The sequence below is a fragment of the Heterodontus francisci genome, chromosome 31, assembly GCF_036365525.1.
Source record: "Heterodontus francisci isolate sHetFra1 chromosome 31, sHetFra1.hap1, whole genome shotgun sequence".
NCBI classification, from domain to species: domain Eukaryota; kingdom Metazoa; phylum Chordata; class Chondrichthyes; order Heterodontiformes; family Heterodontidae; genus Heterodontus; species Heterodontus francisci.
This window is the reverse complement of record NC_090401.1, coordinates 37,799,924-37,816,937: the sequence shown is the minus strand read 5'-3', so window position 1 is coordinate 37,816,937 and position 17,014 is coordinate 37,799,924. Positions and strand designations below refer to the sequence as shown.

General features: G+C 42.3%; 1 protein-coding gene across 1 annotated transcript in view; it reads right to left on the bottom strand.

Moving 5' to 3' along the window:
* Nucleotides 1–17,014, bottom strand: part of LOC137346971 (grainyhead-like protein 3 homolog) — a 66,034-nt gene that overhangs the window by 9,517 nt on the left and 39,503 nt on the right. Inside the window, exons 9-12 of the mRNA XM_068010937.1 lie at nt 12,453–12,531; nt 7,908–8,047; nt 6,443–6,480; nt 3,929–4,017 (exon numbers count right to left, since the gene is read on the bottom strand). Of these exons, the coding sequence (XP_067867038.1) occupies nt 3,929–4,017; nt 6,443–6,480; nt 7,908–8,047; nt 12,453–12,531 (346 nt within the window). The remainder of the gene's footprint in view (nt 1–3,928; nt 4,018–6,442; nt 6,481–7,907; nt 8,048–12,452; nt 12,532–17,014) is intronic.

Genomic DNA, 17,014 nt, shown 5'->3' with positions numbered 1-17,014 from the left:
TGACTCTTAAATGCCCTCTAAAATGGCCTAGCAAGGCACTCAGTTGTATCAAAACTGCTACAAAGTCTAAGAAAAGGAATTAACTGGACGGACCACCCAGCATCAACCTGGGCACCGGAAACGACAATGGCAAACCCAGCCCTGTTGATCCTGCAAAGTCCTCCTTACTAACATCTGGGGGCTTATGCAAAATTGAGAGAGCTGTCCCACAGACTAGTCAAGCAACAGCCTGACATAGTTATACTCATGGAATCATACCTTGCAATGTCCCTGACACCACCATCACCATCCCACCGGAAGGATAGACCCACCAGAGGTGGCAGCACAGTGGTATATAGTCAGGAGAGAGTTGACTCCGGACCCCATGAAGTCTCATGGTATCAGGTCAAACATAGGCAAAGAAACCTCTTGCTGAATACCACCTACCGCTCCTCCTTGGCTGATGAATCAGTCCTTATCTATGTTGAATATCAATTGGAAGAAGCACTGACGGTAGCAAGGCACAAAATGTACTTTGGGTGGGGGACGTCAATGTCCATAACCAAGAGTGGCTTGGTAGCACCACTACTGGCCGAGTCCTAAAGGACATAGCTGCTAGACTGGGTCTGCAGCAGGTAGTGAGGAAGCAACAAGAGGAAAGAACCTCGCCCTCACCAATTTGCCTGCTGCAGATGCATCTGTCCATGACAGTATTGGTAGGAATGATCACCGCACAGTCCTTGTGGAGACAAAGTCCTGTCTTCACATTGTGGGTACCCACCATTGTGTTGTGTGGCACTACCACTGTGCTAAATAGGATAAATTTTGAACAGATCTAGCAACTCAAAACTGGGCCTCCATGAGGTGCTGTGGGCATCAGGAGCAGCAGAATTGTATTCAACCACTATCTGTAACCTAATGGTCTGGCATATCCCCCACTCTACTATTACCATCAAACCAGGGGATCAACCCTGGTTCAATGAAGAGTGCAGGAGGGCATGCCAGGAGCAGCACCAGGCATACCTAAAAATAAGGTGTCCGCCTGGTGAAGCTACAACACAGGACTACTTGCATGCCAAATAGCAGAAGCAGCATGTAATAGACAGAGCTAAGCAATCCCACAAACAATGGATCTGATCTAAACTCTGCAGTCCTGCCACATCCAGTCGTGAATGGTGGTGGACAATTGAACAACTGACAGGAGGAAGAGGCTCCACAAATATCCTCATCCTCAACAATGGGGGATCCCAGCACATCAATGCAAAAGGCAAGGTTGAAGCATTTGCATCCATCTTCAGCCAGAAGTGCCGAGTGGATGATCCATCTTGGTCTCCTCCTGAGGTCCCCAGCATCACAGATGCCAGTCTTCAGCCAATCCAATTCACTCCATGTGATATCAAGTAATGGCTGAAGGCACTGGATACTGTAAAGGCTTATGGGCCCTGACAACATTCCGACAATTGTACTGAAGACCTGTGCTCCAGAACTAGCCACACCCCTAGCCAAGCTGTTCCAGTACAGCTACTACACTGACATCTACCCAGCAATGTGCAAAATTGCCCATGTATGTCCTGTGCACAAAAGGCAGGACAAATCCAACCTGGCCAATTACCTACCCCTAACAATCTACTCTCGATCATCAGCAAAATGATGGAAGGTGTCGTTGACAGTGCTTTCAAGTGGCACTTGCTCAGCAATAACCTGCTCACTGACACTCAGTTTGGTTTTCTCCAGGGCCACTCAGTTCCTGACCTCATTACAGCATTGGTCCAAGCGTGAACAAATGAGCTGAACATCGACCAGAAACTGAACTGGACCAGCCACATAAATGCTGTGGCTACAAGAGCAGGTCAGAGGATGGGAATTCTCTGGCGAGTAACTCACCTCCTGTCTCAATGCTTGTCCACCATCTACAAGGCACAAGTCAGGAGTGTGATGGAATACTCTCCACTTGCCTGGATGGGTGCAGCTCCAACAACACTCAAGAAGCTCGACACCATCCAAGAAAAAGCAATCCACATGATTGGCACCCCATCCACCACCTTCAACATTCTTTCCCTTCACCACCAACGATGTACAGTGGCAGCAGTGTGTACCATCTACAAGATGCACTGCAGCAAGTCACCATGGCTCCTTCAACAGCACCTTCCAAACCTGCAACCTCTACCAACTAGAAGGACAAGGGCAGCAGGTGCATGAGAACACCGCCCCCTGCAAGTTCCCCTCCAAGCCACACACCATCCTGACTTGGAACTATATTGCCATTTCTTCACTGTTGCTGGGTAAAAATCCTGGAACTCCCTTTCTGACAGCACTATGGGTGGTCCTACACCCCAAGCTCTGCAGCGGTTCAAGAAGGCAGCTCACCACCACCTTCTCAAGGGCAATTAGGGATGGGCAATAAATGCTGGCCTAGCCAGTGATTCCCACATATGAATAAAAGAAAAATGTCATGGAGCCAAATTGAGGCATGTTGTTGCTTTTGTCTGAAGACAGCAGACTTTTTGACTCTCACCTAATCAAGGTATTTCTGGGACCATTGGTAGATAGTGCAGGACCTTAGTGTCTCTTTGTATAATTCAATAATATCTTGCACATGCTCACATCATTACTTTGATTCATGGGTCTCAAAAAGCCAGGAGTGTAGAATATCCACCAATTTAACATATATTGGGTAATTAAAAGGCAGTAACACACTCAATGAGATCCAGGCAACATTTACAATGCTCTCATATTTTGTTCTTATGACTTATGGCCTCATAAAAACCTTTTGTCTATCTGGTGACTCTGGAGCTCCCTTCTGATTTTTATTTTGTTTGTTATTAAAAGTCACAATCAAATATAAACAGCTTGCATAATCTTTCTTTTAATCAGTAACTGGCATTGTTAGCAGATAGCTGTTAATTAGAGGAGCTCAGACTAATCAGTTAATTATCTTCTGTAATGACTGGGGAAGGTCTGTATAAGTGAGTACAAAATTGCTTAGTTGGATCGTACAGCAGGAAAGCCACTGAATATATCATGAACTCTGCCTCTGACAGCTAGCCCATTTTCTGATTACATTGCCCTTTGGGTTGGTGCTGCCTGCAGGGTTACCAATGAGAACTCTCTCTTCTAGTGGTGCTCAAAGCCTACAGAAGCTACAGTATCCCATAGTTGACTCTATGGTACAACTGACATTAGGGCTACCATCCATTGCAGTAATGTAAAGATGTTTGTTAGACTTCAAAATTATTGGTTGTCAATCCAAGTGACTCATCTCGGTGTCATAGTTTTAAACTGAGAACGTCTAAATCCGTGCTTTAATCCAGCCTGGCCATAGTGGGTCCTTCAAGTAACGGGCAGGGGGTTTGCGACACATTTCCGTCTGACACCACCCAACAAAAAATAGTCACAGTAAGGCTGTCAGCCCGAAACAGGCAGGGGTATGGCTTTATATTCAAAAGTCACAGTCCGATTCATGGGGCCAAACTAAGAGACAGACTTTCTGAGACTCAGCAGAGAGATAGGAAAAGAACAAGGTAAATATTTTCATTGAGAATTATTTTCTGAGGATTCCTTGTGGGTCAGGAGAAACAGGAGTTCTCCACTCCCCCTGGCAACGACCCTTGAGCCTCCCAAGTCCTGGCCTTGCCTCTCCCTCCCAGCGATGGCATCTCCACTCAAATCCCCAACTAACCTCCAGCGCTAACTGTATATTGCAGACTGTTTCCATGGGTCTCTGATGGCATCAGTCTCCTGACCAAATTCCTGCTCCAGCTCACTGCTCCATTGGCATTTCTGCCAACTTTGGGCAGAAGGAAGTGCTGCACTGTTCGATTAAGGCCCGGGAGTGAAAATGATCAGGCAAAGTATCTCTCCACAAGGGGTTCCCTCCTGCCCTGTACCCTGCCCACTCTGAATGCAATCCAAGTTAAAATTGGGGCCTTAAAGACTATTTATACTGTACCTCTCTCTGGTTCACAAAGCCTAGCATGTTTGACTGGTGGATCCAATTCATCTTTGTACAGAGTCTTGTGATCCCTCTTCATTGGAAACCTGCACATTTAAAGCAGACAATTATGAGCGATACACAATACTGTTAGATGGCCGATAAGAATGGAATTGTAGGCATATTGAGGTAAATTCAAACATCTATTATCCATTTACATTCAAGACATGCACACAATGTAATTTAAGATTTCTGTCACCTCATGTGATCTTAGATGGTTTTTAGATCTGATTTTTTAAATGCCTTCATCCCACTGCTCTCCTTCGTTCTGTGGCAAAGTTGGAATGTGCTGAGTCATCACACGCAACAGGCCACATGAAACTCAGACCTTGTCATCAAATTCAACCAGAAATGCCTGTCCTAAATTGGTTTCCTTTGCTATGTCAATGAAGAATGGGTCTACACAAAGTACAGCTCATAGTTTGAGTCCATGGGGCCATTTCATATGTATGTGAATTATTCTTGGTGCTGGCTGTCTCAAAATGTATCTTTTAAATCTTGCATGGAGAATAAATACGTAATGACATAAAACAACTTTAGTGTACATTTACTCTGTAGCCACCCATCCGAGGCTGGTAGCTACTGTTCACGTTCAGTCAGGTCGAATCCTGTTTCCACTGATTGACTCCTACCTAGTTAGAACTCCACTGTCCTGTTTAGGAGAGGCTCTGCAAATACCTGGATGCATGACTGTCTATAAAGTTAGCAATGTAAATGTTTGCAGAGCAGGTGGGAGCAAATCTCTGAAACGTTTAGATTGAGGACTTTGCAAACAGTCGTAACAGTTGCTCCCTCCACCGCTGACGTACTTTGTGGCTGCAGTATATATCATCTACATGATGCACTGCAGCAAATTGCCAAGGTTTCTTCAACAGCAACTCCCAAACCCACCCAGAAGGACAAGGGCAGCAGATGCATGGGAAACCACCACCGCCAAGTTCCCCTTCAAGTCACACAGCATCCATTCCTTCATTGTTGCTGGGTTTAACTCCTGGAGCTCTTCACCGAAGCGCACTGTGGGAGTAGCTTCAATGCATGAACTGTAGCAGCTGAAGAACTTGGCTCACCACTACCTTCTCAGGGCCAACTAGGGATGGGCAATAAATGCTGGCATTGTTGGTGATGCCACATCACTGCACTGGATTCATCCTCCAGCAATCTGAAACAATGAGACTATACCCTCCAGTCTCACTTTGCTCTGCTCTGACATCAGGTGAGGTTCTGAGCCAACATTTGCGCTTAGTTTTACATCTGTGCAAAACTGAAATTGCTTTATACTGACCCAAACTGACAGTATAAATGTTTCCTTTGTGAGAGGCTTCTCTCCATCAAGTGTGGCTCTAATCTTTTAATTAAACCACAAAAACGGTAACATATTTATGTAAATCATATAATCTACAGTCTCGTCTATGGCCTAACAAGACTGTGGAACATACTCAGCAAGTACAACATTGCTGAAACAGAAACTGTGCTTACTGATTTTTAAAATTAAAAACAAAATCAAAACAGTATTGTATATAATAACCTTCACCCCAAAGTGGGTTAAAAATTCTAAGCTGGTGGTGTTTATAACAGGTCTTGTTGCCCATTATGCTTCATCATCCTCTTATAATTCACACCTATGATTTGTTTTAAAATGTTTTTAAAATTAAAATAATTCCCAAATGTCTTGTATTTTTCACAGTTCTCTCACTGCTCTCCTTTAATAACCATTACTTTAACTGTCCAGTTCAGTGATATCGCAGTTCCTCACAGAAGAACTAAATCACAATTTGTAAGTTGTGAATTTATCTATGATGGCAACTTAAGTTCCAGAATTAATTGAAAGTTTGTGCTAAGATTTGGAGCATCAGTTACTCTTTTGGGCAGACACTCAGGTCATTCACCTGACTTCACAGAATTTATATTATGGTTCAGTTATTAATACTGAAATATCAAATTTTTCACAATTTACGCTGACATATTTCAGTCTAATTACCTCATTTTTTTCAATGCTTTCATTTTGCGGCTGTTTCTTGGATGCTAAAGTGTTGATGTTTAAACCTTGCCATGCTTGCACACAGTCAGATGAAATATTTGCCCATCAGTTAAAAAAGAAAGACTTGTATTTAAATAGAGCCTTTCAGGACCTCATCATGTCTCAAAGTGTTTTACAACCAATTAAGTTCTGTTGAAGTGTAATATAGGAATGTTAAATTCCAGCATTCCCTGTAGGAGATGGTCTCAGTGCGAAAAAATCATTTGAAATTTCCTTTATGCCTTTCTCAAAGGCACTGACCTGTCTTCTGCTTATCAAATTACTACGCGGAGACACATCCGTGAGTTCTCTGAAGTGAACAGCCTGACTGCATAGAACATTATAGTGAGGTATCTCATCATAGACAGCGTACATACATCGCATCTTTAACATAGAAAAATATTCCAAGGCACTTCAAATTAGTAACTTCAGAATAAACAGGAAAGATTCCTTACCTCTCAGGATTTGTGACTTCACAACCCATCGAATGCCCCTAAAAAAACAAACAAAGCAAGATTTTAGTATAGTTTTCAAATATTATCCAGGGTACTTTTAAAAAAAAAAGCAGTTGCTGCTAAAATTGAAAGAGGATTTTGGAAAGCAATTTTGCGAGCAGCAGATCGACATTTGGGAGCCTTGAACTTGACCATGTTATATTTTAAAGTTTTTCTTAGTTGTTGGAAATGTTGCTCCAGAGCTCTTTTAATGTTAACTGCTAATATTCTTGTTCATTATAATCTTCTGGCAGACAAGGTTTCTGCTTTGAAGAAGCAGCTGTACTGAGGTACAGCAGTACTTAGTATTCTGTGTTTGTGGGTCTGAGTGGAGCTCAGCAGGTGATTGACTCTTTTGAAGCAATACTGTGGCAGAGTGACACTTTCTGACATATAGCTGTGTTTCTAAATTTTCAACAAGGAGATTTTACTCTGACCCCCTAGGTTCAAAACAACCTGGAGAGAGGGGATGATTTTTTTTTTAAATCGGTGAACTTTCTAACAGAAAAACATAACAGGAGCAGGAGTAGGCCATTCAGCCCTTCAATCCTGCTCTGCATTCAATTACACCTTCCTGTATTCTCCCCATACCCTTTGATTTCCTTGGTATCCAAAAATCTATCCATGTCTGATTTGAATATGCTCAACAACTGAGCAACCACAGATCACTGTGGTGGAAAATTCCAACGGATCACAGCACTTGAGTGAAGAAAGTTCTCCTCATCGCAGTCCTAAATGGCTGACCCCTTGTTCTGACACTGTGACTCTGAGTTCTAGGCTCCTCAACCAGGGGAAACATCCTCCCAGCATCTACCCTATCAAGCTTCTTAAGAATTTTACTTGATTCGATGAGACCACCTCTCATTTTTCTAAACTCTATGGGATATAGGTCTAGTCTACTCAATTAGGCATTGCATCTTAAAGTATATGTTGAAATACTTGAGCTCAGATCCCAATCACAGTGCAAAACTGTCCTCAAAATAACATGTATGGATGGCTTGATGGCCCAGAGACCATATACAGAATGTAGCATAGAACTGAGCCTTATAGACCAAGAAAGCAGGCTTGGTTCCCAGATCTATGCTGCATTACCTAACCTCTATTGAGGCAGCAGTAAAAGCATGAAAGTTGGCCTCTATATCATCAGGCTAGGAAGTAATCCAGTGAACCCCACTGGAAAGTCATCAGGCAGAACAGGACCTGGTTGTGTTGCCTTCCATGCTAAAATAGCTCACCAGCACCCAGTATTATTCTGATCATGCATGAAGAGCAGCTACGTGAGGTTGCTGCTGCCCAGGGGACTCAACTCAGCACAAGCACGGAAAAATAGGAAGGAAAACAAATCACAATTGGAGCCTTGAGAAATAAACAGAAGCGATCATTCTATAATACTACACATGCTACACCTATCAGCCAATTCACATACCAATCCAGTTCGTTGTGAATAAAGAAAATGGGCTTCTGGGATGAATAGAACAGGAGGAGAAATTAGATCTGTCATTGGCCTAAAATATATGATGTCATTTCCTTTCTGTTCTGGCAGTGAAATCCTCTTGCTATCGGCAGCTGTTAAATGAAAAGGACAAGACATAAGATCAAGCATTAAGAGTTTATCTATTGCAGATTGCTAATGCATGCAGATAGGAAAAGGCTTTGTAGATATCCTCAGAGCAATAGGTTTAACAGCTAGCAGAGTCTAGGACCAAATTCCCACCCTCCAGAGATATTGTAACTTAACAGTCTTCAATCACTCCAGTAGAGCACAAGAAATTAAGAACTAAGACAAAGCACATTGACCTCAATTAACTGCCCCAATGACAAGTTGGAAAGGGTTCAGGGGCAGAGGGCTTAAACCGTCAAATGTGCAAAATGCGACCCCCCAAGCCACCGCACATGTGTCTGATGCTATTTTTATTGCAGTGGGTTTCATGGCATCTGAATGTACCACCATAGAGAGGAGGACACTTCATTAACATATTTAAACCAGGATCCCAATTGCACTGCAATTTAGAATTCACTGCAGCTGAGCAGGTTTCCAAGGGGTCAGAAAACCCAGCAGAGAAAAGGAGGCAGGAGCTGCTGCTTCATAAAGTGCCTTTTCCAGCACTCCTTGTGGGCCAGGAGGAGCAGGAATGCACCCCTCGGCCCCTCAAGGAAGCCTTCAGTCTCCCATCTGCAGATCACGGCCTTTTTCCCCCTGTCGAGCGTCGACTCCCACCCCACTACCAGCCTCAATTTCCTCTATTCCCCGCAAGCTGTGAAGGCTGACCTTCCCCTCTCTAGATTGCTGGCCAAGTTGTCAATTTGGCCGGCTGCTGGGCAGGAAATGGATCCAAAAATGATAACGAGGTCTTGCCGTTCAGATTGACAGCCGTTTTCGACCTCCTTCAAGCCCTCCCCACCTCCCTGTGAATATCGGGGCATTGAGTCTATTTCCTCCAACATTTTTCCAAACAACCTGATATTCTGCTCAGTCTTACTGTATTTACAATGTCAACCAGAGCAGTTTTTCCCCCAAATGCCTTAACCTCAGGAGGGATATCCCTTACAGCATAAATGTGAATTTTGGTTCAAACACCAGTGCTCTTGTTGCCACTCTCAGCTGGATTTTATGCTGAAAGCAAGGCTCCTGGCACTGGGCTGAAAAGACGGGGGGGGGGAGTCCACCTCTGCATTTGATCCTCTGGTCTTTTGGGGTCAAAGCTTAAGGAGGTGTGATCCCCATACCTTTAAATACTTAATAGGGATGAGGATTCTGCCCCAAGAGCTGCCAGCCAATCACATGGCCGGCAGCTCAACAGTATCGGCAGCGCCACTGGGAGTGGCGGCCATTGCCGGTATTGCAAAGACCTCAGACCCAGGCCCTGACGTGGAACCCCAGAAGAGGTAGGTGAGGTGGGCTCGCAGGGGCCAGTCCAGAAGGCCACTGCGAGGGGGTTGGGGGGTTGGGCCTTCGGACTAAAGGGAGGGAGGGCCCCGGGAAGTATAGTTGCTCCCAGTGGGGGTCCTCCATGGGCCACAAATTGCCCACGAAGGATTGCCCCCCCCCCACAAGCCTGCAGGGAGGGTGCCTCGATTTCCAAGACGTCCTCCTTGCACGGCGGATTCCACACCCCCCCCCCCCCCCCCGCCACCTCCGCCGCTAGTAAGATCCCAGTGGCGTCGGGAAGAGGCCCTTATTTGGCCTCTGGGCGGGAAGGCTGATGTCAGCCTATCCCATCCCTGGGAAGATTGGGTCCAACAATCCCAGTGTCGGATTGTCTGGCTCCCACCCACCACCCCGCCACAGAACCCAAAATCGGGCTGGGAACAAAATCCTGCCCTCAGAGTGAGAATCCCACAGTAAAAACAAAAACTGCATATTGTAGAAATCCGAAATGAAAACAGAAAATACTGCCAAAGCAGAGCAAGTCAGTCAACACCTGTAGTGAGAAAAGACAGGTTTTGATATTTTGGATGTGCACTCTTCATCAGACTGAAGGTTGAAAGATAAACAGTAATTATAGTAAAATTTGTTAAGAAGTAAAGTAGGAGGAAAAATCAGCAGATACACCAAACACAGCAAGATCATTAATGAGTTAAATGACCTACAAACTGCTAAGTAGAAAAGAAGTGATATAAAAGATCATCAATGAGATAAAACAGAGATATAGAAAGGCCAAAGGAATGTGCAAATAAGGGGAGAAGGGGTTGAAAAGACAAAGGAGAGGCACATGCAGAACAAACATTTGTGAAATAAATAAGCATCAGAGAGGAAAAAATTCTAAAAATGTGAGTGCAACAGAACAACAACTTATATTTATATAACACCTTTAACATAATAAAATGCTCCATGGTGCTTCACAGGAGCATTATAAAACAAAATTTGGCACCGATGACCAAATCACCAAAAGTTTGGTCAAAGAGATAGGTTATAAGGAGGAAAGCGAGGTAGAGAGGTGGAGGGGTGTAGGGAGGGTATTCCAGAGCTTAGGGCCTACACCAGCAATGGTGGAGTGACTAAAATTGGGGATGCTCAAGATGCCAGAATTAGAGGAGCACAGATATCTTAGAGGGTTGTGGGGTTAGAGGAGGGAACAGAGATAGCCAGGGGCGAGGCTATGGAGGGATTTGAAAAAAAGGATGAGAATTTCAAAATCAAGATGTTGCTTGACCGGGAGTCGATGTAGGTCAGCGAGCACATGGGTGATAGGTGAACGCGACTTGGTGCGAGTTAAGACACGGGCAACAGAGTTTTGGATGACCTCAAATTTACGACAGGTAGAATGTGGGAGACCAGCCAGGAGTCTGTTACAATAGTCAAGTCTAGTGGTAACAAAGACATGAATGAGCGTTTCAGCAGCAGATGAGCTGAGACAGGGGTAAAGTCAGGCAATGTTACAAAGGTGGAATTAGGCAGTCTTAGTGATGCCACAAACCTGAGGTCTGAAGCTCATCTTGGGGTCAAATGTGACACCAAGGTTGTGAACCGACTGACTTAATCTCAGACTGTTGCTAGGGTTTAAATTATAATCGCAAAAAAGGATCGGAGATGGCATGTAGAGATAAAGAACGAGCGTACACCAAGGTCCCAGACCACAGGCAACACTGCGCCCTGACAAAAGGTCTCCTTATCTGAATATCAGCCCACTTCCCCTGCTCCCAAACATTGATAGATGCTTTCTACATCACAAGCAGCAACTGCTGTGAAGAGTATGTGGGCTGTAGCTAGCATCCGAAGTTACTAACATCAATGTTAAGACAAGAAAGATGAGGTTATTGTTTTTGAAGCTTACATTGAGCTTTAACTGAAACAGCGTGGGAAACATAAGATGTAGAGGTCAGAGTGGAAATGGAAGAGAGAGAGCTAAGGTGAAAGTCACAGGCCGGTCAGGGTAATACTTCGAGATGCAACCGAGATGTTCAATGAAGCAGTCACATATGCTGCATTTGGGTTTCCCAATTTGGAGGAGATACAAGGTAGGCAATAAATACAGTGTATTAGATTAGAGAAAGTACACATGAATTGCTGTCTCACATGGAAGGAGCGTTTGAGGCACAGGATAATGATGTGAGAGAAGGAAATGGGCAGATCTCGTATCACCAGTAGTTGCATGGGAAGGCACCAGAGGAAGGATAGCTGGAAGTAGGGATAGCGAAAAACTTGACAAGAATACTGCGCAGGGAACCAGTCCCTATGAAAGACAGAGAGAGCTGAAGAAAATATAATTAGTTGTTGGATCATTTTGTAAGTAGTGGAAATGGTTGAAGATGACCTGGTATTTGAAGAGGCTTGTGGAATAGAAAGCAAGGACAAGAGGGATTGTATTGATATTGTGTGAGGTGCGGGAGGGGTAAGAGCAGACGTTTGGGGGCAGGGGCTTGTTTGAGAGAAAAAGGAGTGATTTCAAAAGCTCTGTTATGGAAAATGGAATTATCAGAAAAAAATTGAGGTGTTTGCAGATTTTACAATACTTTAATTCCCTCTGTGTAATTAGAGTATCTATTGGCTCCCCTCCCCTCTCTTATTCCACTTTTCTCTCTCTATTTTTCCAAGCTTGCTAAAATGTCTGTTTATCTCTTAGTCATTAGTCTGTAAAAAAGTACACATCCAAAATATCAGAATCTCTCTCTTCTTTTTACTTATGTTGACTGGCCTGCTGTGTATTTTCAGTGTTTTCTGTTTTCATTTCTGAATGAGGCTGTTTTAAAAATAGTGATTTTCCTTCCGATATTTCACAGAGAATTACATTTTTCCTCTTTTGAGTTCTTTAAGTTCAAAATTTCCAATTTGGGACCTGACGTATATTTTGTACATTCTTTACTTTGCCTCCATGTTTGTAGTGTTCAGATTCATGTTTTCTCAAAATATAATTTATGTAAACATGAAAGTGACAGAAATAGAATCTTGAAGTGTTCAGTGCGATGAGAATTTTCATTCATTTTATTCCATAAGATTCTGCCATGCCAGCCCGAACATTATTTTACTTACCATCTGTAGTGGAATCTGGGAACTTGCTTTTTCTTTTTGATTGTTTGCGTTCTTCATCTCTCATTTTTCTCTCAGCACCCTGGAACGAAGGATAGAAGACTATTGTTGACTATTCAGAATATGAATTGTAGATGAATTAGTTAACGTAAGACAGATTGTTCTCCTTGTGTAAAATTCATCAAATAGTTAATTGCCACAGGACTGTGTAAGCACTAAGGTATGAAACACCAATTCTACTTCATCATTCTCAAAGGGTGTATGTACTGTATTTCCTGTTGGTAGACCCAATTCTAGAATCATAGAATGATAAAGCACAGAAGGAGGCCATTCAGTCCATCATGCCTGTGTTGGCTCTTTGATAGAGCTATCCAATTAATCCCATTCCCCAGCTCAATCCCCATAGCCCTGTAACTTTTTCCTCTTTAGTATTTATCCAGTTCTCTTCTGAATATTGTTATGAGTGCTTCCTTTTTTTTGTTAAATTTTGAGAACTTGTGTTTTAAAACTGAAAAAAGGATTCCATAGATGCTGGAACTTTGTGTTTTTTTAAAAAGAGGTCATCAGAAGGTCTTTTGGACAAGGCTTGTAAACAAGTTACTGGAAGACACCTGTTTTCAGATAAATATCCAGCAGGGGGCTTTTTTGACTTGGGGAAGATGTTTACAGAGAAGTGACAGGTCAAATTTTATAGGGGTCAAGAGGCTTGACTCCTGAGATGTTTTTGGTTTTACTTTGGATAGACAGTTGGGAGTATGGTCAGTGTTCTGAAAAGGAGTTAAAAAAATCAACCTGCCAAGGACAAACCTCCAACTCAGCCTTTTCCAGCCCTTTGAAAAGCCTGCCAGTTTTTCCATCTCTTTGAGACATTCTTAGAAGTGAGCGTAAGAACTAGGGAAATTGATGCTGTATTCCTCCTGCAAGCCCCGCCTGAAACCTCTGTTGCTGCATTTCTACTGGAAAGCCTGCCCAAACTGATCTTCAATGTCGCCTGAAAAGAACTGTTCTAAGAAGATCCCAGTGACAGTGATCTATGCGTATTTGGGACGCCAAATCAAAAAAAGGACAGCTAACATCTTCCCATATCTTCTCTTTTTTCTTCACGAATTAACAGGTATTTGGCCTAAGTATTCTTTTTTGTTGTTTTTTTTGTAATAGGGCTGTAAAGAGAAAATGTCTATTGTGTATGTGTGTGTGTGAGAGGCCAAGGTAAAAAGGGAGCTTTCATATTTCAATCTGTGTGTTAATGCTTTGCTTCATTACTGGTTAAGACTTGTTTTATAATAAACTAATAATTTTGTTATTTATTAAAGAAACCTGGTTGGTGCATTTTATTCTGGGATAAAAATAGAGTCTAGATTTGACCGTATTGGTAACTGGGGAAAAAATTTAAATATATGTTGTGACCTGTGGAGAAGTGGAACTAGAAAAACAGTGCACTCCTTCTGCCTCGGTCGTGACAATATTACGATTAATTCTGTTTCCATCACCCTTTCACACAGTGCATTCCAGATCATAACTCACTGTGTAAAGAAATGTTCCTCGTTTCACCTCAGGTTCTTTTGCCAATCACCTTAAATCTGCATCCTCTGATTACTGACTACTGGAAATAATTTCTCTTTATCTACTCTATCAAAACCTTTCATGATTTTGAACACCTCTAACAAGGCTCCTCTTAACCTTCTCTGCTCTAAGGAGAGCAACCCTAGATTCTCCTCTCTACATAACTGAAGTCCCTCATCCCTGTCAACATTCTAGTAAATCTCATCTACATCCTTTCCAAGGCCTTGACATCCTTCCTAGAGTGTGGTTCCCAGAATTGAACGCAATAGTCCAGCTGAGGCCTTAGCAGTGTTTTTTTAAAGAAGAGGGGAAGTAAAACTTGCTTTTGTACTCTATTAATAAACCCAAGGATCCCATATGTTCTTTTTAATAGCCTTCTTATCTTGTCCTGCCACCATCAAAGATTTGTGTATACACCACCAGGTCTCTTTGTTCTGGCACCCTCTTTAAAACTGTACCATTTAATTCATATTGCTTCTCTTCTTTCTTCCGACCAAAGTGTATCACTTCACACGTCTCTGTGTTAAATTTCATCTGCCATGCGTCTACTCATTTCACCAGTCTGTCAATGTCGTCCTGAAGTCTGTTATAATCTGCCTCGTAATTGCAAGTTTCATGTCATCTGCAAATTTTGAAATTATACCCTATATACTCAAGTCCAGGGCATTGATATATATCAAAAAGAGCAGTGGTCCTAATACTGAGCCCAGGGGAACACCACTGTATATGTTTTTTGCAACAGTCCAGTTGAGCTCTTTACCTCCTTTGATTTCAGGCCATTGCTAATCTATTACTTTAATCTGACTAAAACACTGGAAAAGTAGGCTGGTGCTACAAACTATTTAATCTAACCGAAACTATCTACTGTCTACCTGTCTCTGTAGGGTGTCTGGTGAGGAGACAATCCTTCACACCATTGTTAGTTTCCAAACCATGCATTTACATGGTTTTTGAAAATATAAGGGTGGGGTATGGGACCACATACCATATCATTGGATAAACAAAACAAGTTGTTTCTGTACTTTGGTGTTACTTAAACTCCAATGAGTTCTTTCTCACCCATTCTCTCTTTCACTGTCACATTCCATTTCAGCTTCATCTGCTATTTTGTGATGGTTGATGCCTCAGGTATATATTACATATCTTTCACTAATCCTGGCTCAGGTTTTAAAAGAGATCCTATCTCTTTTCATTTTCTACCATTATTCATAACGAAAAAGAAAAACATACTTAAACCTTTATAATACACTAGAAGTTTCTCTTACAATGACTAGTCAGCCGGTGCAAGTTTTCAATAATACTCTGCAGTCATTGCGATCAACCAGCTGGCATTTTCCTACCATGACCAGATTGCTAACTAAGTACTGCAAATAACTACAAGCCTTTCTATTGTATTCATCTGTTATCCAATGAATGTAGTAATACAGCTGAACATCTACTAATGCACTGGCCTGCCAATCTGCATTCACCTCTACAGCATGTACAGCATATAATTAGGAAAGCTCATAGAATGTTATCGTTTATCGCGAGGGGAATTGAATACAAAAGTAGGGAGGTTATGCTTCAGCTCTGCAGGGCATTGGTGAGACCACATCTGGAATACTGTGTACAGTACTGGTCTCCTTATTTAAGGAAGGATGTAAGTGCATTGGAAGCAGTTCAAAGAAGGTTTACTAGACTATTACCTGGAATGGGCAGGCTGTCTTATGAGGAAAGGTTGGACGAGCTAGGCTAGTATCTGCTGGAATTTAGAAGAGTAAGAGGTGACTTGATTGAAACATATAAGATCCTTAGGGGTCTTGACGGGGTGGATGTGGAAAGGGTGTTTCCCCTTGTGGGAGAATCTCGAACTAGGGGTCACTGTTTAAAAGTAAGGGGTTGCCCATTTAAGAAAGAGATGAGGAGAAATTTTTTCTCTCAGAGGGTCGTGAGTCTTTGGAACTCTTTTCCTCAAAAGGCAGTGGAAGCAGAGTCTTTGAATATTTTTAAGGCAGAGGTAGATAGATTCTTAATAAGCAAGGGGGTGAAAGGTTATTGGGGGTAGTCGGGAATGTGGAGTAATCAGTTCAGCCATGAATATATTGAATGGCAGAGTAGGCTCGAGGGGCAGAGTGGCCTACTCCTGCTCCTAATTCATATGTTCGTATGTATGTTTGTATATTCGCACCTCACCTTAATCACAGATCCTTGTTATATCCTGTTTCTACTATGGCTACAGACTTCTTCGTAACTTTTGAGAAATTACCCTTTCATAATTTTCCATTAGTAAGGCATTCACAATAACACTATGTACCCATCATTTGCATAAAGAAATGGGTGAGGTTCACCCATTGAGAAAGCAGGTGTTTCACTACCTATTATAAATGTAAAAGTTTTCATGACTAGGTCAGCTGCCTTACACATTGCCTACATGGTTTACCTTCTAGATGTGGTCTGCAAAGCACAGTACTGGAAACATACTTTGAAAGACAATAAGAATATCATGTTTTTATTTAGGACTTGTCTACAGGTAACTCATGACTTTAATTCAAGAGAAGCTTATAGGATTTTTCCACCATTTTCTGCTTCTTGTTTCATCAGTTTCAATGTAGTAATCAGGCCACAAAGAGTTGATGTTACTCAATCTCTCAAATAATATGTGCACAAGTCAGGGGGCATTCCTCATCTGCACTCACCCAAACTGTTCATGCAAGTTTTGGCATTTTAATTGTGCAATGTATACTCCTATCTCTGAGACTGTTTTCATTGCAGTAAAGAACAAAGTATTTCCATTTTTATCAGAGCCATATCTTATTCACAAAAAGAAAAAAATCTTTATCCACTGGCATCAATAGGGGTTTCTGAAAAGGGATGTGGTCAGGATAATGTTCTTCCAAAATGTTCAATCTTTACAATAAAAAGATATAATTTATGGCACTTGTCCATGATAAAGTACAACAATGAACAGATTTTACTGCAAATATATTCTACAGTTTGTTATTGCATTAAAATGAAGTACACAG